Source organism: Hirsutella rhossiliensis (genome assembly GCF_020360975.1).
Source record: "Hirsutella rhossiliensis strain HR02 chromosome Unknown scaffold00017, whole genome shotgun sequence".
Lineage (NCBI taxonomy): Eukaryota > Fungi > Ascomycota > Sordariomycetes > Hypocreales > Ophiocordycipitaceae > Hirsutella > Hirsutella rhossiliensis.
Window position 1 is genome coordinate 383,375 of NW_025408683.1, and position 23,891 is coordinate 407,265.

General features: G+C 53.5%; 5 protein-coding genes across 5 annotated transcripts; 2 read left to right on the top strand and 3 right to left on the bottom strand.

The window, feature by feature from the left end:
• Positions 1-3,273: 3,273 nt before the first annotated feature.
• Positions 3,274-5,089, bottom strand: HRG_10768 (major facilitator superfamily domain-containing protein; the record flags this gene model as incomplete). Its single annotated transcript, XM_044869238.1, has 4 exons — positions 3,274-3,849; positions 3,907-4,790; positions 4,838-4,863; positions 4,923-5,089. The coding sequence occupies 4 exons, from the start codon at positions 5,087-5,089 to the stop codon at positions 3,274-3,276; spliced, it is 1,653 nt and encodes a 550-aa protein (XP_044715587.1).
• A 1,270-nt stretch (positions 5,090-6,359) lies between these two features.
• HRG_10769 (zinc finger domain-containing protein) lies at positions 6,360-7,521 on the top strand (the record flags this gene model as incomplete). Its single annotated transcript, XM_044869239.1, has 2 exons — positions 6,360-6,925; positions 6,987-7,521. The coding sequence occupies 2 exons, from the start codon at positions 6,360-6,362 to the stop codon at positions 7,519-7,521; spliced, it is 1,101 nt and encodes a 366-aa protein (XP_044715588.1).
• Positions 7,522-9,191: 1,670 nt separating this feature from the next.
• HRG_10770 (fes/CIP4, and EFC/F-BAR-like domain-containing protein) lies at positions 9,192-11,612 on the bottom strand (the record flags this gene model as incomplete). The annotated part of the gene is made up of 4 exons (XM_044869240.1): positions 9,192-9,589; positions 9,661-11,231; positions 11,298-11,509; positions 11,568-11,612. The coding sequence occupies 4 exons, from the start codon at positions 11,610-11,612 to the stop codon at positions 9,192-9,194; spliced, it is 2,226 nt and encodes a 741-aa protein (XP_044715589.1).
• Positions 11,613-13,937: 2,325 nt separating this feature from the next.
• HRG_10771 (peptidase S41 family protein ustP) lies at positions 13,938-16,040 on the top strand (the record flags this gene model as incomplete). Its single annotated transcript, XM_044869241.1, has 3 exons — positions 13,938-15,650; positions 15,696-15,809; positions 15,873-16,040. 3 exons carry the CDS (start codon positions 13,938-13,940, stop codon positions 16,038-16,040), a joined length of 1,995 nt encoding a protein of 664 aa, XP_044715590.1.
• A 793-nt stretch (positions 16,041-16,833) lies between these two features.
• On the bottom strand, positions 16,834-17,187 carry HRG_10772 (ankyrin repeats (many copies) domain-containing protein; the record flags this gene model as incomplete). Its single annotated transcript, XM_044869242.1, has 1 exon — positions 16,834-17,187. The coding sequence occupies one exon, from the start codon at positions 17,185-17,187 to the stop codon at positions 16,834-16,836; it is 354 nt and encodes a 117-aa protein (XP_044715591.1).
• Positions 17,188-23,891: the final 6,704 nt, after the last annotated feature.

A 23,891-nucleotide genomic window follows, 5' to 3' on the forward strand; every position in this document is an offset into this window, starting at 1 on the left:
GGGTGAGGGAAAAGGTAAGACAAAAAGAGAGCAAGGAATAGTGATGGTGTGTATGTGTACAGTATGGCGGCATCATTGCCAAGAAAAGGTCCGACGAACTACACCAAGCTGTCCAGAGAGGGCAAAAGGAGAGGGAGCACGCGACCCTGACCTCTTTCGAATCGCCCTGGGCGGGTGTGGCTGGGGAGCACAGAGCATGGAGAGACATGGATGCAGACCTGGAAGCCACTTGTCTCTCTCATCTTGACGCAAGAAAAAGGGTCGTGTGGGGCGCGGACAGGATTAGACGCACAACATAAGTAATTTGGCCCATAATTAGAAGCAAAACCATGATTCTTGTTCCCGGTTGGGGAAGAAACAGCAGTTATCCGTGCAGAGAGTACTGTAAAATAATCGGTACTGTAGGGTAATTACCTGGTAATTACCTAGATGCAGCCTTTGGGTGCTGGCGTACGTAAGCAAAGGAAAAGGCGCTAACCTGGTTGGTACTGTACAGCAGTACAGCAGTACAGTAGAGTAGAGGCTCTCAATAAGTGACTAATCAAGGTCGCACCCATCTCATCTCGTCCGTCCCCTTTCCTTTGCATTTATTCTCTCTCCTCGTCCTCTCTACGCTCTGCCATGCGCTGCCCTGCGCTGCCCTGCGCTGCGCCTCGTCCTCGTCCCATGCCCCCCCATCAATCCCGTGCGTGCGCGCCCGCCCGGCACTGGGGTCACACTGCCTGTGTGCATGCACCTGTTGCCTACGCATGTCTTGGTCGCTGGCACCAGAGAGAAGCGTTGCAAAGGATGGGTGGATGACACGGAGGAGTTTTTGCACTGATCCCTTGAATCTCAAACAAGCTTCGATCAAACACGAGCGTCCGGCTCGACAGCACTCCTATATAAGACAACCTTCTCTCTCGTCTCTTTGGCCTGACTCGCCGCGCCAACCTCGAGACTCGGACAAAGCATCTCTCCGCCCCCCTATATGCGGAAGAGAAAAAAAAAGACTGTCTTCAAGGAGGACCCATGGTCTCTCCCACCCGCGCACCCAATCAACCACCAACATGTTTCCTGACTTCGCGAGAGGCCCACTACAAGGTGCTGCCCGAACTCGCGTGGGCGGGAGTCGCGGGTGCCTAGTTAAACCCCACCGTGGGGTTTCTTTGCTTTTTCTCACCCTCTCTTGGCCCCTGCTAACATGAAAGATGCGAGGACCCGTTCCGTCCGTTGCTCGTGGAACACGACAGCTCCTTGCTTTCTACTCGCCTATCTCGATTTTATCGACAAGGGGGAAGGAAAGAGACCTCGGGTTATAACGTAATGAAAACAGTTTCCCGTCTAACACAAACAACCGAGTAGGTTTACAGATTTACGCCGAAAACTGATTCATCATGATGCGTCATTGTCCAAGCAAACGTCTTGCCAGCCCGGCGCCCTCTCAGGGCCCTGTCCACCCACCCTTGGACGGCCCATCGCGTGACAGTTGGCTTTAGCACTCTTCCTGCCAGGCAGGAGCTGTGCCACCACATACGCCAACCCCCATACGGAACTACGTACGGAACTACGTGCCGTACTGGACAAAGCCGTAATACTGGACAAAGCCGTAATACTGGACAAAGCCGCAAGGAAGACAAAGACACGTTGTCCCTCGGCGTTGCACAGAATGTCGTCTGCGGTTCATCGTCACATGTTCTCCTGCATCGTCATCCCATTTCCTCCCCTCGCCCCCCGCCCCCCGTCCCCCCCACACACCTCTCCTTGCCCCTACACCCACATCTACATACATATCCACGCCCCTCCAGCTGTCGTGTCACTGGACTCTGCTGACCATCGCAGCCCAGGTCACGATGCCTTGTCAAACCACCACTAACCGATGGCCACTGACGGTTTTCCATCTGCATCACGGGCACACGGGGCACGGACACCCTTAAGCGCCCTGGTCGAGCCCGATGCTCTCTGCCGTGTGGTGTGTGCCATCATCGTCATGAGGAAAGAAGCCGTCGACGGCTTCATAAGAGGCCTGCTTCCCCATGCCACCACTCGCATGACTGCCCGCATGCCCGCAATCAAAAAGAAACGTGCGCCTCAAGGTCGCATTCATACTTGAAGCGGACTCGCTTCTGATTTAACCTCGACCCTAAGGGTTGCATTGCGCCAGCGCACATGCTCATCTCGCCTCGACGCACTTGCGCACGTTTAATCTTGGGCCACATATACCTACAGACGTACAGTCCAGTAATTACATCCCCCCCTCTGGCAGCAGCGTCAGTCACGCGCATACAGAACGAAGGCCTCACCACGAATGAGAAGCCGAGAAAACCAAAAGGCGGGAAAAAGAGACAGGTCGTTTGTCCTTTTCTAGTGTCGACATGAGGCTTGCATGTGAACCCGTGACATCACCTCCGTAAAGTCCGACTCCGCCGCTTACCTTGTTTGCTTACCCCATGCTCACCCAGGCTTCCCCGGCAATTGAATTTTCCCGAAGCCCACTGCCGAGGCCGGCGCTCATCCCACCGTTCTCCCAGCCCCACCCCCGCCCGAAGATCCGTCCCCGTGCCATTCCATCGCCCCGGCGCATTGGTCCTCCCCCTCTTAACGGACCATGCTTCACTTAACAGAATCTGGCCTTATGCAGGACTCGGACCCGGCATCTTCGTATTTTTCGTCCTGCGTTGCGATGCCGCCCTTTGTGCAACGACACGGCCGGGAGATGGACAGGGGCGACCGTATGAGGAGGCCTTCTTCTCTGCACGCCATTGTGCAATCAATCATACCCTGTTTCCATTCTTCGTGATCTGCCTGTCCCATGCTCCGTACATATCATGGGCAGCGGGCGAAAATCCTACTTCGTGTTTCGCCCATGTCTCGGACACTGCGTCGATCAGTCCGGCAACTGGCGGCCTGACGCAAGAATAGCATTGTGCTGAGAAATATCTACGAATGGTTTAACCTCACGTAGCTGATCATGGCCTGCCCACGTCTGCAGCCCATCATCTCCCCAAGAAACACTCTTCCTCGCACAAAAGCAAAAATGCCCACGAGGCCCACCGAGCGATAGCGCACCGGCATTGTCGTCGGTCCTGGGCCTCGGTTCAAACACGCCGTCCCGGCAATGGCGTAGCAGCACTGTCGCCGTCGAGAAGCAAACCGAACTCGTCTGACAAGCGGGTAGAAACGCTGATGGGGTATCTTAGAGAAAAGAAAAGAGTTAATCAAAGCGTCAAGGCCAAAGTGTGGGAGCCCGTTATCCAGAGGCCCAAGGCGTCCGAATCGGCATCTCGGCGGTGTTTATGCCCATCGCGCCCTCACCCAGCGGTCGAGCCGTCCAAAGCCGCGCTGCTGAGTCTCGCGGCGTGCAGCCCCGTCCTCCATCACGCCGGCCGAGTCGCCGTCGCGGAGCTTGGTGCTCGGGGGTTTGCCCACAAATTTGAGCAGGACCGTCATGAGCAAGGCGCTCGCAATGCTCATGCCCAGTATGCCCACCATGGTCAGGTTACTTCCGCGAAACTGATGCTGGCCACGCTTTGCGTCCTCCGGCCAGCCCGTGTACAGCGCATAGGTCGTCGTGACGCTACCCAGATTGCCCAGTCCGGACACGAGGGCCGTCGCGGCGGCAACACCCACCTCGCCGTGCCGATGCTGGAAGACCTCCGAGGTCCAGGCCATGCATATTGGCACGGTAGGCCCGAGGCCAAAGCCTACCATGAGCAGTCCGCCGTAGCGCGCCCATCCATTGCTGAGCGCAAACGTGGTCACGAGGAGTCCGGCCATCTGGACGCAGGCAGATGCGGAGAAGAAGAAGGCTCGGTAGCAGTGAAAGCGATCGGATATAGGGGTGACGAGGAGAATGGCAATCAAGTCCATCTGAGCCGAGCGTGGTCAGTGGAGCACTTGAGAGCAAGGATTGCAGGCCTGTCTTACAATCCAGATGGGTGCAAACAAGAGAGAGACCTGTATAGCAGTCGCCTGCGGCTGAATGGCTGCGATGATGACGGAGCCGTACAGCTGGGTGCCGATGCCGACCCCGACCACGCCAAAGTACATCAAGCACAACGGCCACAAGCGCCAGTCCAGGAGGACAGCGCCCAAGTCTTTCAGAGTCCAGGGCTGGGCGTGGTAGACTCGACGGAGATCGTGATAATGAACGACGGCATCCCGGCCAGTGAGTGCCTCGGGGGTCGCCGGCAGCCATTGCAGCCAGCCGGATCGCTCCCGCTGCCGACCCGGAGGCAGGGGCCGATCGGGGAGCCACCACAAGAGGACGATGCTCAGCATCACGGCGACGAGGCCGTAGATGAGGAACATCCACTGGAATCCCACCAGGCCCCCGGCGCCGTCCATGAGCTGGAAGCCCGCCGAGACGAGGCCGACGACGGCAGCGGACACCTGGGCAGCGGTAAAGTACATGCCGATGCGCTTACCGGTCCGCGAAGGGGGGTAGAAGAGGGTCAGGTAAAAGGCCATGCCGGGCCACATGCCGGCAATGACGAGGCCGAGCAGGAAGCGCAGCAGCTTGAGGAACCGGGCGTCGTGGACAGCGGCGAAGCAGGCTCCGACGATGCCGGTTGCGAAAACGATGCGGGCCATCCAGACCCTGGGGCTCAGCTTGCTCATGACGAGATTGGAGGGGAAATCAAAGACAACGTAGGATACGTAGAAGAGAGCGAGGGCCGTGGAGACGTCCCTGGGAGAAAGGCCCAGCATGGTGACGAGATCGTGTCCTCGGTCTTTGTTCATGGTCTGGGCGATGCCAATGTTGGAACGAATGGCGGAGCAGAGAAAGTAAAGAATCCAGAAAGCTGCGGCTGGCGGTGAGCGGATATCAGGCATGTGAGCGACTCCATAGACAGACCAGGGATGATTCGCAGGTCGAGCTTTCTGCAGGCCACTGATGAGCAGGTGGAACTGGGACAACCGTGGCTGATGAGAGCACAAACCTGTATATGCGCTCAACCGTCTCTGCATCGTAGTCGTCAGGATGGGTGTTGCTGTCCACGCCATCTCGGGTCGAGGGCGTCTGCGAAACGTCACTGGATTCCTGCTGAGCACCGTCGTCGGGCTTCCCGCCGGCGCTGGGCGGCTCTGGCTGGTGGTGCTGGTGCATCACGCGTGAGGAGGTGTTCGTGCGTGCCAAGTCGGTTGCCGAGGCGGGCTCGAAAAAGGGGGGTCGACTGTAACGATAGGAAGAGGGAGATGTGCGACGACAGATGACGGAAGCTCTAGCATGGTTGGTCTAAGAGGACGGCATGGGGATACGCGAGGCGGAAGAGAGGACGGAGGAGAGGGAGAAAAGCCTTGCCCACAGTAATTGCGGTGAAGCTCTCGGCGATGTACTATTAGCTTGACGCCTAGTTGCTGGCGCCAGCGGCAGGTGGGGCTCGTGGTGGCATTGCGGTTGCGGTTGCCACGGACAAGGTGGAAGTACCCGCCAAGGACAGCCGATGCTGAAGCCTGAACTTCTGAAGGCATTTGGCCGGTGATTCTTCATCATGCCGCAATTGAGGCTCGTCACTGTGCTTCCTTTGCTTCCATGCAGGGCGCTTTGTCCACGGCGGGATCGGTGGGGAAGCGGCCCACCAAACGGTTTACTCGGCAGTTAGTTATTCCTGTCGATTGTGCTCCTCATTCATCAACCAGGTGAAGCTCATTCACTGCAATTTCTTTGGCATTGATGCCTACCTATCTCGTGACATTGAGTAAAACCGCCATGCCAATGCATACATCTTCCACTTCCGGTAACAACTGAATCGCTCGTGGACATGGAAAACAATAGCATGGTCAATGGCAGTCGTTGCCGGGATACGGTTGCTGCAAGAGAGTGAATACACAAAGTGACCGCGCCTGATTGATGCCGCCCCCTCTACCATTAACAAGAGCATTCGCCATCTAGGCCAGCCAACCCTGTTCTGCTACGGCCTTTCTCGCCCAACAAGGTCGAAACTTGTTGAAGCCATCTCCAAACGCCGCCGTCCATCTTTCGGACCAGGTGCAGAGTCCACCAATCACGTGCCGTCTCGCTGGCTGACTCACCTCACCGGCACTCGAGGCGGCTTGATTCCACTTGTCAAACCTTCATACCATAATTTTCAGGCCATCACGTCTCCTCGTAACCCAGTGCGCGACCACTGCTCTCAGCCTCGCCATCTCCGTCATCGACCTCGGTCCCGGACTGGCCACTCGCACCAGGGCCGCTGGCGGCGACAACCACCGCCACGTCGCCCACGACGGCGCAAACCCCTCTCGGTCTGCATCGCTCCCGTCACTTTGCGCCCGTTCTCATTTCGTCCCGATTGGCGTCCCGGCCGTAGTAGCCCGAGGCGAGCCGGCCCCCGACGACGCGGGCCGCTCCAGCCCATCGTGGCGTCGTCGCAGTAATGAGCGTTGCCTATGAGCCGAGGTCCTTTATCCACGAGGGCGCCTACCCGTCCATCGGCGACGATCACGACCACCATGTCGCCGAGCAACGCTACACAGACTCCGACGTCGCCGAGCACCTGGGCCACTACACAGCTGAGGCCTCCATCCTCGACGATGAGCGCCAAGTCCTGGCCGGCGACGGCGACGTCATGGGCGACGACGGAGGCATCATCCCCGATGACGACGACGACACCGCAGCGACAGCGACAGCGGCGGCGGCGGCGGCGGCCGCCGCCAGCGTCGTTGCTGCCGCGGCGCAAGATGCGGAGAGACTGGGCCTGGACTCGTCGACGTTTCCCTCGCCCATACACATGCCTCTGGCCTCGTCGTTGATGGCCGACGAAGGACCCCTCGAGAGTAATGACCTTTCTCCTGGCGCCGGCTCGCCGTCTTCAGTCTCCCGAAGCAAGCCCATTCCTAAGCCTGATCGCGACGTCATGAAGCAGGCAGATGGCAAGTACCATTGTCCCTTGCCTGACTGCAAGGAGGACGTCAACGCTTTCTCGCGCAAGTGCGAGTGGAAGTAAGCCCGCCCACGCACTGCCACTCTTTCGTCCCATCCTTACCTTGTCTGCCTCCTCTAGCAAGCACATGGACAAGCACGAGCGTCCGTATCGATGTCCCGCCGACGGCTGCGAGAATCTACCCGGATTCACATACTCGGGCGGCCTCCTCAGGCACGAGCGCGAAGTCCACGGCAAGCACGGCGGCCCCAAGAACACGGTCAATTGTCCGCACCCCAACTGCAAGCGACACACGGGTAAGGGTTTCTCCCGGCAGGAGAACCTCAACGAGCACCTGCGCCGGGTGCACACCCACATGGACGGCTCGACGCCCCCAGCCGTAGACAGCGCCGCCTCGCCCGAGGACAACGAGAGCGAAAAGTCAGGCGCGAAGCGGAAGCGGCGGCAGAGCGACGCGGGCAACGACGAGGCGGCAGGCGACCTCCGGGATGAGGTCAAGCGCTTGCGCGAGGAAAACGCGAAGCTCAAGGCCGAAGTGGAACAGCAGTCGGAGCACTCGCTTGCCATGATGGCCCAGATTGCGGAGCTTCAGGAGACGTTGCGCCAAAGCCTGACGCAACAGGGACTCGCGGCACCGACGGCGCAGATGATCTAGAAGCATCCGCCTGACGTGCCTCGTGGTTCTCCCCAGGGCCATGTCCCAGCGCCGACGCCATCCGAGTCGCTGCACCCGCCTTCAGGGGAGTACTTTGACCCTCTGGCAAAACCCTCGGGCAGTACTCCAAAAGGCAATCCGCCGCGGCCGCCAACGCCGTCCAACTCGCGGCCCCAGCCCCCGGTGGAGTACTTTGACCCTCTGGCAAGGCCCTCGGGACCGCTATCGCAGTCGTACCATCAACCTCTGGCGGAGTTCTTGGACCCTCTCGCAGCACCCTCGGGAGGGCTGCCATCGCAGTCGTGCCATCAGCCTTCGGTGGAGTATTTCGACCCTCTCGCCAGACCCCCGAGTAGCACTCCTCAAGGCAATCCAATGCCGCCGCCGCCGCCGCCCCCGACGCCATCGTCGCATCAGCCCCCGGGGGGATACTTTAACCCTCTCACAAGGTCCCCGGGAAGCACGAACCTGAAATGATGACGACGAAGTTCTCCTCTACTTACGACTCGGACGCATAGACTTTGGCCGCGCATTTCGTCTTTCGGAATCCCTTTTCATCACATCACTCGCCGTTTGCTTCTGCCCCTCCCACGGCTCTGCTGTGGTGGCGAAACGGCGCAAATCCTCACCCATTCGTCCACTTCTTCTTCTCACGCCAGGGCAGCTGGCCCTTGGGAAAAGCTCGTATTCCAGATCTGGCCGCGACGGAACAGCGACGGCGCGATACCACTTTGTCCCTTTATCCTACTCCTTTGCCCCCTCGTCCAATCCTCTCCTCACCTGCATCTGGTCCTCATTTTCCATCTCATCTCATCTCCCTCCTCCCTATTTCTGCTTTCATCTTGGGTCTTTTCCACCACCCCGTTGGTGCTGCTCGTCTATGGGTGGTTTTTGATTCTTCTCGCGTTCTGCGTTCCTTTCGGCATGGCGTTTCCAGGGGCAGAGGGGCGACATAAAACTTTTCAAGGCTGGTGCACTCGGATACCTTTGGTTGACACGATATCCCCCACGGCGATGATGCGACGAGGAAGAGGGCGAGGGGAGGCCGGAGCGGGCGGGCGGGATCCGAATACCCAACGGACGACACCCTGTTCCGATGCAGGGGATCATACCAGGGCCGGGGCCGGGATCCCGCAGGCTCGCTGAGTTCGAGGGGGGAGCAAGTGTAAAATTAGACAAACGGCATTAACGAAGGGAACGGGAGGGGATGGACACCCCCGGGTCCTGCTTGTTGTATGCTGATTCAAATACATAGGCGGACGCATCGCCGCCCGCGCGGGCAGGCGAACGTCTCGACAAACAAAGAGCACTGGCGACTCGCACATTATGCGAAGCCCGTCTTCCACCTCACTTGACTTTAGGCCCCATGGCGAGGTACGAAAACATGCAGAGTTCAAAACGCCGTATGATTGAAGCCGTGCGCGCAAGACGACCGTGAGTCATCCCGCATATGCATATATATAATGTAAGTGTACACATCTTGAAGTCGTGCTCGTCTTTCCCGTATGCACCTTGTGGCCGTGCTCTTCGTTCCCGCGCCCTTTGAACCGCGATGCCGACGTATCCCCTTTGTTCCCAACGTACACGTACACTCGACTCGCACCTCACGGCGTCATGCCCGAATCCCCCAGCCGCCGGTGCCGTAGCGCGCCTGCCCTGGCCCGCGGCCGCTAGGCGGCCTGGACGTAGCTCGCGGGCACGCTGCCCGTGACGCCGGCCTTCTCCACCTCGACCCAGCCGTCGCCCGGGTCGTCCTTGACGAGCACGAAGCGCTCGCCCTCGACCATGGAGTGCTCGGCGTCGCTCTGCGCGGCGTACTCGTACAGGGCCTCGACGTAGCGCAGCTTCTTGGCGCCGCGGCGGGGGGCGACGGCGGGGCCCTTTTTCTTGGCGGCGGCGGATGCGGACGCGGGTGCGCCGGCCGTCGACGACGTCGTCGAGTTGGAGTAGGTCGACGAGGGGCGCGGGGCCGTGACGGGAGGGGGCGTTGGGGATGAGAAGTCGACATAGGTCGCGGGGACGAGGCCTTCTTTGTACCCGGCGCGGACCTTGACCCAGCCGGAGCCGTCTGCGCAGGGGGGGGAGCCAGCAGTCAGTGAGGGGGCTTTCGTCCCAAAAGGGGGGGAATCTCAAACTCACCGTCGGGCCCAAGCTGGACCACCTCCCTGCCTCCCGGCACAGACAGCTCCCCCTCTCCGCTGGACTCGAACGAGTACAGCATCTTGCCCTTCTTCTTCTCCTCCTCCCTGGCGCCGTTGACGTCGCTCCCGGGCAGCTCGCTGATATACGCCGCGGGCGGAGGCGCCATTACCCGCTTCCGCGCGGGGGCCGGAGCCAGGGCCTTGACTGACGGGGCGGCGGCCTTCGGCGTCCCGTCAGCACCGCCACTGTCGTCGGCGGGTGGCGCGCCCGAGGCGGACCCGGCCAGAGAGGGCCGAGCGGAGCGCGAGCTGAGAGAATTCATGGTGTTGGAGCGCGACAGGTCGGGCAGCTCGGCGACGTGCGCCGGGGGCCCGGCATCGGGCGCAAGGAGTGTGTTGGCGGCCTCCTGGCGCTCGGCCTTGAGCTTCTTGCGCTCCTCCTTGCTTTGCTCGCCAGGGCAGTTGGCGGGCACCTTCATCTCGCACTTGCTGTGGCACGTATAGCCGCAGTCCCTGCAGTCGAAGCCCTTTGCGCTCAGGCCCCAGATGCGCTCGCCGCAGAGGTCGCAGTTTGTGGGGATCTTGAACGTCTGGCCCTTGAAGTTGTGGTTCTTGGCGCCGAGGGTGACGTCGCCAACGACGGAGGTGATGGTCGACGTCTCGATCTCGGCCGTCAGGCGGCGGCGGTCGACGCTGTGCAGGTCCTCCTGCATGGCGAAGAGGGTGCGCACAACCTCGACCTCGTCCTTGTTCTGCTCGGTGCCGTCGCGCACGCGCAGCCTCAGTTTCTTGACGCTCTCGACCTCTCTGCGCTTCTTGTCCACCTCTCTCCGGAGCTCGCCCAGCTGGGACTTTGACTTGGTCAGGACGTTGCGCAGGTAGACCTTTGCCGTCTCGTCGATGGCCATGGCGTCGTCGTCGTGCCAGACGGGGCTCGGCTCAAACTCCTTGTCGAGGGGCTCCTGGAAGGCACCCACGTTGTGGCGCATGTACATGAGCGAGTCGAGGTGCGGCTCGTTCCTCGTGATCTCGGCGCCCAGGCGGCCGACGATGCCGTGACTCTGCTGCAGCATGTCGGTCTCAAGGCGGACAGCGACGCCCCACAGGGCGTTGAGCTTGATGGTGCGGAACTCGCTGAGGTCCTGAAGGCTGTCCATGAGCTCGGGGACGTATTCGTGGTAGTACTTTTCCTTCTGGCGGTTGGTGACGTTGATGGCGATGAGGTAGGTGTTTTTGGCGTTGTTCATGTCGAGGATCTGCTGGCGGTAGGCACTTTGGGCCTTTGCCTTGTCGTAGTGGGACTCGGACTTTTTGCGCTTGGCCTCGACGTCCTGGCAGGCGGCGTCGTACTTGGCCTTGACCTTGCGCAGGTCGGCGTACGAGGCATCGCGCTCGACGGCGAGCTTGTCGGCGTACTCGACGTGGCGCTTGCGGAGCTCGTCGAAGCGGGCGGCAATCTGCTTAAGAGGCTCGGCGACGTGCTGGGCGAGGTTTGCGGCGAAGCGGTCGTGCTCTGCGGCGCGGGCCTCGAGGGTGGTGAGCTGCGTGGCCCAGGTGGTGATGGAGGCGCTGTCCGGCGGTCAGCGACGGGGCGTCTCGCGAGGAGGGGGAGAGGGAGACGCGGTGCCCACACACCTCTCGAGCGAGCCGGGCGTCATGGTCGGGGATTCGCCGACGCTCAGCTGGGCGGACCGCTTGTTCTTCTTGTCGAAGTAGCGCTTGGCGAGGCCGCCGAGCTTGGCGCTGTACTCGCGCTCAATGGCGGAGCGGTCGCGGTAGAACTGCTGGATCTCGTCGAGCCAGGCGATGCCGTGGCTGACCCAGGCGCTGGCGGGCCTGAAGCCGTCCTGGGCGGAAATGTCAGTCGTGGCCGTGGCGACGAGGCTCCCGGCGATGGCCGCCCACCTTGAGCTCGGCGCCAAAGGTCGGCGCGCCGTCCACCGCTGCCATGACGGAGACGAGGGCATGCACGGGTCGGCCGATGCATGCGAGGGAGGCCTGTCGGGAGAGTTTGTTGGGCCCGGGGCGGGAGGTGCATCGTGGGATGATGGCGCGGCCGGGGAGAGACGGAGCGAGGACGAGGCGGGCGGGGTTCAACAAAAGGGCCGCCCGCAGTCGCCGTTGGGCCGCCGAGTTCTCATTGGCCGAGACGGACGACTAACACAACACGACAGTGACGCCTTCACGTCGGACGACTGACTCTACATGCATCAGCCTGAATATTGGAATTGACACATCCAGCCGTCAAGCATGTACCGAAACTCTGGACAGATATTCGGAATGTTCTTCCGGTCAGTCGTGGGTCAGGCACCAAAAAGATGGCGTCTCCCTTTGGCAAGTGTATGGCTTTTAACCCTCGTATGCAGCGGCCAAGGGATTGCCTATTTTGAGTATTAACTGTATCCATCTCCTCATCGACTCTCTTCTCTGCCCTTGGCCGAGCTCTTACCTTTCGGCCATGATCTCCTCCAAGGAGCTAGAAGCTGTGTACGTGTCGTTGTGGGCACGGCTGTAGATGCGACTGGAAGCGGTAGGTCTCCAACTCTCTATAAGGCAGTATGCATCGTGCGTTTAGCAGCCCCTTCTCAACCCCTCGGTCTACACACAAACCACACTTTTACGCGGCAGGTCTCGAGTTCGTTCTTCGCATCAGAGATCAGTTGGTAAGACCTCTCTCTAAGACGCCGAAACCGTCCCTCGGCAACCAGTCCGCAGCAGCACCACGAACCCACGATAACAGGCCCAGAAGTGCCGTGATGCCTCTCTTCTGACCTTTCTCTCTTTCTTAAAAATCTGATGCGACGGCCCCAAGCCTTTGTGCTGGCGCGGGCATGATCCCGGGCTGTCCGGCCACGACATGTCGAAGCCCACGTCCTACGGGATACTCTGGCTGGCACGCCCGATGCCTAGGCCTGGCCCTGCATGTCACGTTTTCTGTTGCTCTCCAGCTTCACACGATGGGTTGCCTCTCAGATCGAACTCGGCCGATCTAGCCGGCATGAGATGCGCGAGGTGACGAGGTGTGGGAACCAGGCTGTGCTCTGCCTCAGGCTCAGCCTTGAAGCGTTGGTCACAAGGGGAATCGCGGCAAGGTCAAGCTCAGGAATATTGAGAGTGGACTGGAACCACCATACGGGGAACTCGAGAGTGCAAACTTCGTGCGGGCCGGTGCTGCATGACTTGGAGCGGGCCCGGCTAGGTCTCTCCGCTACCGCATCGGACATCGCGTGCCGTCAGCCTGGCACCATCCGATGTGGGCGCTGCAGGGGTCATGCTTGGTCAGATGCCAACCTATCCAAGGAAGTTGCGGGAGCCGGGTGACGACGTATGGATCGGGCTGAAACCGCCAACCCCATACTACTGAAAGCTCCTAAGGCTCTCAGCCTTTCATGCCCATGGTTCCCTGGCTACCGACCTGGTTCAAGTTTCCGGGTAGCAAGCTTTGTAAGTTGTAATCGGAAGCCAATGCCAGAGGGTCGCCAGGTTCGGCGCTGGGTAATCCCGTCGACTCTCCGGTTCGAATTGTTCGAGGTCCGATTCTAGACGTTTCAGGTCCTAGCACAAAGTGTGGACACGGGCTGCAGGTCTTCCAGCCCCGGCTTCATCTGTGCGTTCCAGGCTCTCCGGTTAATGTCGCCGCCGTCCTCTGCTGACAATCGAATTCAAAAAGACCCCAGAGGCAGGTTATACGGCGCAGGAGTTGATGGCCCGTCGCTATCAAGGCACGGCAGAACCGGGCAGGCACAGCGGACTCGGGGTCCGCATGACATAGAAAAGACAGCTGATAGCAAGGCTTTATTTTACCTGGCCAACTCGTCCAAGGACTCGGCTTGAAGCATCGTGACAACCCTTGAACAAGGCCAAAGGATGTCGAGCCGTTCCCCTCACGGCTACTTTCATACCATTCGACACTTGAAACCCGCCAGACTCCGGGAGTGGACTTTTAAGCCTTGTGATCGACTCTAGGGAGTAGCAAGAGACTAGCAAAGGCCGGTACGGAACGTAATGCAGTCTGGTCTCCAGGCCTGACGAGTCATGGCATGGAGACCGGCCTCTGCCTTTCTCAAACGCAGCTCTTCATGCACGTAAGCTTCTTCACACGCTCTCGCAAACTAGTCAATGCCAACCTTGACCAAAGCTAGGCTGGTGACGTACTTGCTAGAAGTGATGGATAGAGCTTTCGTTACCTTTAAATCGGGCACCGCCGTTGGTGTAGCAGGAAGGAGAAGGAGACAAAGTATAAACCTTCAACTATAAGCATAAAAGCAAATCATCATGCGGCTGCTCGTGATGCTATCCCGGGTTTCGCTGTTGGTTTCGGCCGGGACCATCCCCAAGCCGCACAGCAAACGAGCCGATGCCTGCGGCTCTGTTCGCGATCAACTCAGGAGCGCTCCCCAGAACAAACAGCCATCACCACCGCCAAACTCATCTTCGCCGACAAACGCAACATTGCCGAAACCACAGGCCCTGATCCCCGGCCAAGCTGCGCACGACTGCCTCAGGTCGCTTCCCTTTGACTTCCTCGGCGCCAGGGCGTTCTTGAGCGGGCTGCAGAAGTATGTTGAGTTCCAGTCCACGATCGAGGCTCTGCGGGACCCCCCCGACTCGTACGCTTCCGAGCCCGTCGACATCTTTGGGGGCTTGGAGCAGATTGGCGGCAACAACTACGAAAGTCTGTATGATTTCAACGTCGACCTCAAGGCGCTCTTCACCTCGGCCCACGACGGCCACTTCGGCATCACGCCTTGCACCTCGGATATTTTCAGGTTCCAGCGGGATCATGATGGCATTGTGTCTGTGTCCGAGGATGGTCTGGCACCGCCCGAGCTGTTTGCCTTTTCCGATATCGAAGCGTCCCAGAAAGGCAAGGCAAGCATCTCGCCGATTGCAGAGATAAACGGACGAGATGCTCTCGAGTATCTGCAGGACCTTGCCCGCATGTCTTCAAGCCAGGACCCGGACTCGCGGTGGAACGAGCTGTTCCGCTCGCCGTCGTGGCTTGCTGCCCAGACAATACATCCGGCCGGATCCTTCATCGAGAACGACGGGGCCTGGCCGGGGGCCGGCAAGACGACCGTCAGGTTCACCAACGGCTCATCCGTCGACATCGAAACACTGGCAGGGCCCTTTGGCAAGGATGCTTTCAACGGCTCTTCGGCAGACGAGGTCCTTGCCACCTACTGCCGTCCGCCGCCGCCGGGCCCTCCCTCTCCTCCGCCGCCACCCGATGGACCCTTTGACAGTGGAATCCCAGGGTACCCGGAGCCCATTGCCCGCGATCCGCACAACGAGGTCAGCGGATACTTTCTGGACAACGAGACGGCCGTCATGGTCATTTCTTCGTTTGGCGGGTCCGAGAAGCCTGAAGACTACTCGCTCACCTATGCCAACGTGGCCAAGGACATTATCGCCAAGGCCAAGGCCTCGGGCCGCAACAAGCTCATCCTGGATGTGTCGGGCAACGGGGGCGGGTCGCCGATCCGGTTCCTCAACATATTCAAGGTCTTGTTTCCCGGCCAGTTTCCCTTTGACGCTCTTCGGTTTCGGCGGAGCCCGGCAACGGATATCCTGACCAAGGTCTTTGGAGCCCTCAACCGCACCGACGCGGCCAGTCTTCAAACAGGCCTGGCATTCCCAGCCATGGTGGCCCCCGACCAGGTGCACGGCTTCCAGACGGCATCTGACATTCTGGGAGACGAGCGGCCGCAGCTCGGGGTCGAGGTTTCAGCCGTCTACACATTGAACTTCACTCTCGCGTCGACCGAGCAGGATCCCCTGGAAGGCTTCGTTCCCCCGAGCACAACGTTTGACACGGCGCCGTTCAAGCCAGAGGATATCCTGGTAGTGGGCAACGGCTTCTGCCACTCATCCTGCGCCGGCTTCGTCAACATCATGGCCAACGTCGGCGGCGTCAAAACGCTGGCTTTCGGCGGCCGCCCCCAGAACGGGCCCATGCAGATCATGGGCGGCGTCCGCGGCGGCCAGGTCATGCCGTTCGATGTCATTTCAGACCTCGTCAACGTGTCACAGCAAATCTTGAGCGACGAGAAGCTGCTTGCCGGAAAGCCCCCGCCGCTGTCTCCCGAGGAGCTGGACCTTGCTGACAAGAGGATGCCGCCGCCGCTGCCAGGCTTGCCGTTCAAGGTCGGAGGCCGAGTCAACTTTGAGAGCACCTACCTGCAGGGCGAGGAAGACAGGCCCCTGCAGTTTGAGTTCCAAGCAGCCTCCTGCCGCTTGTTCTACACCCGGGAAAACATCATGGATCCGAAAACAAGCTGGACCGCCGCCAAGGAGGCCATCTGGGGCGGCGGCAAGTGTGTCGAGGGATCGGCTGGCGTGGCTGGTGGAGGACGGGAATTCAAACCCCAGCGTTAACGGATGCTCGGGTACAACCGTCTTCTTGTCGAGGATGAGCGGCCTTTACATTCTAAGAAAGGGGGGAGGGGGAGGGGTTGTTGAGAGAACAATCCGCTCAGAGACGGAGGATATCCCAACTGGAATAGCGACGATGCTTTATTGATACCTAGTGTTGCAGCTTTCATGTTATTAAATTACGCTTAAAGTGCCAGTTGGCTGGACACAAGGCAACCAATCTAACACTAATACGTTGGTTAGGCGAAAGAGGGTCTCCTCGAACCAATTACTCCTGGCTGGTTCAATGCTGCCCTATCGTCAATCCATGGATCTGCTTTGGGGGCTTCTAGCTGACTGCCTTCATCTCGGTAGTCGGCATCCTTGTTGTCTCTACGGCGGCTTCTAACCAGCTCCCCTGCCCGCTCTTATCCTGGAAGATCCCCTCGGCCTTGTTGCCTGCAGGGATGCCGGGGGCCTCGTCATTTACATATCTTGGGTGAACATTTCGCGAAGCTTTTGAACTAGACTGTCGAGTGCCGTCTATATCATGCAACACGCGGAGCATCTCGTCGTGGCTCTCTGACCGGCTGTGACCCGCGCCGAGGGGGGTTTCAAGAACCAGGGTCTTTCAACGTGCGGGGAATGTCGTCGGTTCAGCAGCTGTTCCGGTTATATGGTACAATTGTAATTCTTCCCAGCCTCTATACATGCCTGTCTTATATGGATTGAGTCTACTTAATCCGGCCGGCCTATTGTTCAACTCGAGAGTCGGCGTAGTCTTCGACCTGGTTGGCTTTCTATCCCCTGGCATGTACTATGGGCAGCGACATTCCCAAGAAGCCCAACTCCTCTTCCCTATCAGCCCAGCCTCGATCAGCATGCTCGAGATACGCCAGTGGTCCTTGGCCGTGGTGAGGAACAGCGGCGTCTTCCCCCCGATGGTCGAGGCCTCCTTGTTGGCGCCGGCCATCACCAGCAGCCGGACGGCGGGATAGTGTCCATTGTCGGCGGCCCGGCACAGCGGCGTCGACAAGGTGTAGTCCAGAACCTCCCTATCGGCGCCGGCCTCGACCGGCAGCCGGACGACGGCCTCCTGGCCCCATTCCTTGATGCCCGCTCCGACCCTGTCGGTGGTAGACTTCAAAAGTAGGCGCCCGTGGCTACCCATGGGCCGCCTAATTTTTTTTAGTCTAGTCTATAGGTAGAAATAGGTTTTAAGATAAAAGACTATATTTACCTACGGGTTATTAATATATACTTTAGGTAAAGCTAGGTACCTAGACTAGCCTAAAATAACTTAGTAGATTCTTATTCGAAGTTACTTTTAGTTAAGCGAATTTATAGAGATTAGAGAACTAGAAGTCTAGTACTAATTAATTATACTAATTATCTCCTTATCTCTAACTTAGAGCTAGGATATTTTTAGCCTCTTTTACTCCTAACTTTCTACCCTTATACTTCCCGCCGGCTAGGATAAGCTTAAGCCTATCTATAGTTATTATAGGCTCTTCTATGCCTAACGATTATAGTAATTCTTTAAATATTTTATCCTTATTAGCCTTATTATCTAGGGGGACTTTATAGGTCTTTTTAATTATTTAGGGCTATTTATAGTCGGAATTATCTTTATTTTTACTCCTCTTACTATTAATCTCTATAATAGTAGTTTTCTTCTTTTACTATACCTTTAATTATCGTTACTCCTTTAACTACTTCCGCTTCTTATTAAAATTATCTCTTTAAGCCTAAACTTTATAAGTATGCGCTTCTTTAATCTTTACTAGTTATATGCTTTATAGAAGCTTTTATTTTTAGGCTCTTAATAAATCGGAAAAGTTACGCTAAGAGGTAGAACTATCCGCTAAAGGAAAAAGGTTAGTATAAATAATTAATATAATAACTTTTAATAAGGTATATATACTAGCTTTATTTTAGACTAAAAAAGACTAGTCTTATTTCCTAAGGATATTAATAATATCCTTAAAAGTAGTAATATCTTTCTACTAAATTATAACTCTTTTAGCTATAATAGCTAGCTATCTTATTACTATTTATAGTCGCTAGTTAGTATAATAGTTAGTATAATAATTATATTAACTTACCTTAGAATATAGTAGCTAGTATACTCTCTACCGACTCCTAGATAGCTACTAATACTACCTTTTAGATATAAAGGCTAGGAGTAATATCTTATATAACCTCTTAAATAAAGCGGGCGAATAAAGCGTAAGGGATAAGTAAATTAGGAATTTACTAGAATTTTCGAATTTGGCGTAAAGTAATAGCTAATATTAAAATTAATAGATAATCTAAGAAAGAAATATACTTAAGTCTTATTACGTTTAAGTAAGAAAAGATAAATAAGACTTACTACCTAGCTTAAATCTTTATTTACGCTTAATAAAACTTATTAGCTTAACTAATTTCCCCTTACCTTTACCGCTAGTTTTTCTACTAGTATTTATATTCTAGCTAAAGATATTATAGAGTAAGTAAAGGTATAAGTATAAGTGCCGTCTATAAGATAATATTAATAAGCTATATAGAGCTCTCTTATACGCGGCTAGCCTATATATATATATATAGGATCCGGCCTTCTATACGTAACTATATAGCTTAGGCTATAGCTTAAGCCTATAACCTATAATAGTTAAAGACTCTTATATAATGCCCTCCCTTAAGCGCGGTATAGCGTTACTTAATTAATAGCTTCTATACTATTAGGCCTATACCGCTAGCTCTACCCTACCCTTTCCCGTTAATTATATAGGCCCTACTAGCCCTATTATCCCTACGCCTATTAGCCTAGGTAGCTAAAACCGGGCTCTATACTTATTAGCTAGCTAGCCGTTTAAATAGGGGCGCGACCTATTATATACGCCCCTAGGTAGCCGGCGGCCGGCCTAGACCTACGTAAGCCTTAGGTTACTTATCCCCTTAGCCTTAAGCAGCCTCCTTTACCTAGGGGTATATAAGGCAGTATCCCCCCCTTTCTTTATCCTTTCCTTCTCCTCCTTCTTTAACTATAGTAGTAGTAGTAATAAGTAAGTTCTACTTTACTTAAAGCGTTAGTTTATTCTTAGCTATATAGGCCGCTTTATTAACGTATATTTATAGTAGTAGCTATAGTAGTAATAATAGCCCTAATAATAATAACTTTAATTAATAAGTTCTCTACCTTATAAAGTAAGAGGCTATAATCCGTAATACTAACTTCCGCGATAGATATATCTACCTCCCCTTCCCCCGCTTCCTCCTTCTTAGAGCGTATAGAGTCGTTCGTCGACGCTATACTAAGCACGGCCGATAATAGCTCTACTACTACCGCTGCTCTTACCCGCGCCCCCGCGACCGCGCCTACCGCCGCCGCCTCTACCTTTACTACGCTAGCCGCCCTTACGTCGCCCTTCTATATAATAACGCCGTCCCCGCTACTAGCTATAACGCCCGGCCCCTCTACCCCCGCCTCTACCTCTACTACCCCTATAAGTCCGCTACCTAGCGAGCGTAGTAGCTATTTTCCGCTAACTTCTTAAAGTATAAACGCTAAGTATAGGCCGGAGCCGCCCGCGCGGCCCCTTATATACGGTGCGCGTTATAGGAGCTCCCCTACGCCGACTAAGTCGGGCGCCGCTATAGCGGTAGTTATTACTAGTATACGCGTGCCGGCCGCGCCTATAAAGCGGCGCCTCCTATCCTACCCGCTACGGCGTTAGCTTAAAAGGCTAGCGCGTATAGGTAGGTACGGGGGGCTACTAAGAAGCGCCTTACCGCCGCCGCCGCCGCTTACTATAATCTCTACGCCCTCGAGCGCTAGGGCCTCGTCCTTAAGTAAGTTCCTCTCTTTTAGCTCTTTTACTTCCGCTACTAACTCTCCTAGTACTAAGAATACTACCTCCGTCGCCCTATCGGCGGTCCCCTTAGCCGTGCCCGCCGCCGCCCCTACCGCTGCTACTAGCCGGGCCCTCCCCGCTCCCGGAGCCCCTAGAGCTACCGCTACCGCCGACTAGCTCGCGGGCTTAGAGGGCCGCTTAAGCGCCTTAGAGAGCGCCGCCGCCGCTAATAAGGTAGAGGAGGATAATAAGGATAAGGATAAGGATAATAATAAGGATAAGGAGTAGGTCTAAGTAGTTTAAAGGCTTTACCTTAAAATAAACGCTATTTTTATCTTTACTTATATTATTACGCTTATATTATTATAACTACTTACTTTACTTTACTTACTTTATAGTCTTAGCCTAGGCTATTATTAGTAATCTATTAGTTTATTATTCTTATTTACTATTTTAAATAAGGCTTTAAACTTATTAAGGGCTATAGTTTTTATAAACTTATATATAGGTTCCTATATAGGGTTAAGATACCTATATTACTTAATAAGGACCTCTTAGTATTTCCCTTTACCGACCTTTTTCTAATATATAGCCTATATCTCTTTAACCTTAAACTTATCCTCTCTTTTTACCTTAATTATAAGCGGTTAAGCGTCTACTACTTCTTATCTAAGTAGTAGGTTAAAGGAGGCTCTATAAAGGAGGTCTATATTAATCTTATTATAGACCCTTATTAAGAGACTATCGAGCTTTATAACCTATAGGCTAATAACCCTTTATACTATAAACTTCGCGTATAGCTAGTTAAGCTTCTTCTTTAGCCGTACTAACTTATAGTTATAGAGGTCTAGCTATACCTTATCTCTTACTATAAACCTATCTACTAGGGCCTTAGTCTTATTAGCGTGCTGCTCTTAATCTTATACCGCGGCGGCTATTATAGATTAGTAATAATCTATAGTCTCTTATAGCTTTTATATAAATATAAAGGCGCGGCCCTTTAATAATAAATTACTATACTACTTTACTACTATATCTATAGTAAAGGGAACTAGTAAGGGTAGTTTAAAGCTATATATTATAAAGAAAAGGGCTATCTTAATAGAGGTATATAGTTTATTATTTAATATAAGTTAAGCTATAAGGAGCTAACGGTCTTAGTTTACTTAATTATAGGCTACGATAGCCTATAAGTAAGCCTACGCCTCCTAGTTAACCTTCTTAGGCCCTCCGTTAGTCTATAAGTAATATACTATACTAAGTAGCTATATAATCTAAAGTAGCTAGTATAAGTACTACTAAAAGTAGCTAGTTTAATTTAATCCCTTATTACTTATAATAAAGGCTAGCTAGCTATATAAGCAGGCTTAGTACTATAGGAAGCGCTTTATATAAGACTCTATATCTATAGATAGTATTAGCTTTAATACTATAAACTTACTAAGTTAGTCCTTAATTACCTATATATAGTAGTTACCGCCCTCTATAAGTAAGAGGTCCGTTATAAAGTCTATTTATATATATATATATAGAACCGGTTAGGTACTAGAAGCTACTTAAGTAGCCCCTTAAGCTATACCTTCTAAATCTTAGTATAGCTATAGATATCGTAGTTATAAAGGAAGCGGCGAACGTAGTACTATAAGAGGGGCTAGTAGAAATCCCTCGTAAGGCCTACTACTATACCCTGCCTACCTAGGTAGCCTATAATACTAGAGTTATAAACGAGCTAAACTACCTTTCCTTAAAGCTTATTCTATTTATCTAGCTCCGGCGGTCTATCCTTCTTCCTAGCTTCTATAGTATATAGCGCGCCTAGCACCTATAGTCTCCCCCGCTAACGTAGGTGCCCCTATAGGTCGATATAATAGTCGGCTACTTATACCTTTAGCTTTAGCTTTAGATTAAAGCGTCGAGCGCTAGACTTAATAGCGCGGCGTATGCTCTTATAGGTATAGTTTAGAGACGATATCCTATCCTATAAGCGTTAGAGGACCTTATCTTAAAACACCCGCGCTATATACGCTCTTAGGCCGGTCTATCCCTCCTCGCTAAGCTAAGGTAAAAGTATAAGGGAAGGCTTATTTATTAGCGCCGCGCTTTCCTTTACTAAAGAAGCTCTTATATAAGTCTATAGCGCTTCTTATAGGATAAGCTATAGATCCCGGGCCTTAATATCCGCTCTTATTAGCCGGTCTTAATCCCTCTAGGAAAGCGTATCTAGGACTATAGAGTCTCGCCCTAGCTAGTACTTAATCGAGAAGTTAAAGCGTAAGAGATACTCCGCTTAGCGGGCTTACTATTCTAAAAGGTACTAGCGGGTTATAAAGTACTTAAGATTCCTATAGTCTATAAGAACCTTAAAGCTCTTATAGCTCTAGAGCTTTACTTACTATTACTTAAGGTAGCTAATAATCGCTAGTATCTTTTTATCGTAAATAGTATAATTCTACTCTACTAAGGTTAGCTTATAAGAGTAGAACGCTATTAGTTACTTCTACCTATCTACCTCCTAAGAGAGCGTTCCTTTAAGTACCTAGCCGCTATAGTCCGCTTCGACTAATATAGACTAGTTAAAGTCCTACTAAAGTAGTACTAGGGCCCGCGAGAATAGGTCCTTAAGCGTATAAAACGCTCCTTCCTATATAAGCCCTTAACGAAAAGTAGTTTATTTCCTAGTAATCTCGTTTAAGGGACTTATAATATAAGAGAAGCCCTTAATAAATATCCTATAATAGTTCGCGAACTTAAGGAAGCTCTATACGCCTATTTATATAGTTAGGGCCGCTTAGTCTTAGATCGCTTAGATCTTTATAGGATCTACTTATATATAAATATAACTCTATATATAATAACTAGGGTTTCCTAAGGATTAAGGGAAATTCTAGTTAAGGGATTATATAAGCTATAATAAGCTTATAGTAACCGTTAACCTCTATAGCTAGCTACGTAATACCCTTAATTACTATACCCTTTATCGCGCTTAAGGCGCCCTTTACTCGCCTTAGGGCGATCTTTTTTACCGGTACTTATATCTCTCGTATAAGCGCCTCGTTAACTATAGCGTAATACTAATAGCCCTCGTCTATAAGGGTAGTAATAGGTAAGGAGTTATTAATTATAACCTATATTAAAGTAAGCTCCTTTTTTATATAGGCGGATAATTCCTCCTTCTCCCTTACTAGTACTAGTAATTAAGGCTCTAGAGCCTATCTTTACTTTAAAGCTACTCTTTTTCCTCCGGGCTTAGGGGGGCGGAGTCCTCCTTATCGTCTAAGGTAAGAAGCGGTTCTATCTTCGCTACTTAAACCGCTATAGGCCGCTTAGCTAAAAGGAAGGGGCATTTTAATATAAAGTATATAGATACTCTATAACGTAGGTAGCGGCCGTTAGCCTTCCTCTTCTTAATTTCCTCGCTCGTTACTTACTTCGCTTACTACTTAGAGTATAAGGCGGTATAGGGGGTAATCGATAGCGTCTTTTTACCGCGTCTAGCCTAGTCTATATAAGTAGCCGATATTAAGGTATCCCTATCTATATCGATAGCTAGTTATTTATCTTATAAAGGGGCAGTAATCCTATTACCGCTATACGGCGTGCGCTTATAAAGCTTCTAAAAACGCGGCGTTTATTTATAGCCCTAAGCTACCTTTATTAACCGGCTTATATACTCGCCGTAGTTAGTAAGTATAATTATAGGGATAAGTAGCTCTTATAAGGCCGGCGTAATCGAATTCTATAGCTATATAAGCTTTACGCTATCTTCCTATACTATAGTCCCCGCTACCTATAAGAGCGTCTCTTCGAAATCGGGAAGGAATTCGCTAAAGGTTTATTTATCTTCCTACTTAAGGGTCTATAGCCTATCTTATACCTTCTCCCGCTCCTATACGTTGCTAAATATATATATAAGGTATTAGAAGAAGTCTTATAGGTCGCGTTTGCCCCTAGGGCCGCCCTTATCCTAGAATCTAGAGATCCGCTATATCTAAGGCTCCGGTAGCGTATAAAGGAGCGAATACTACGCTATATCGCGATA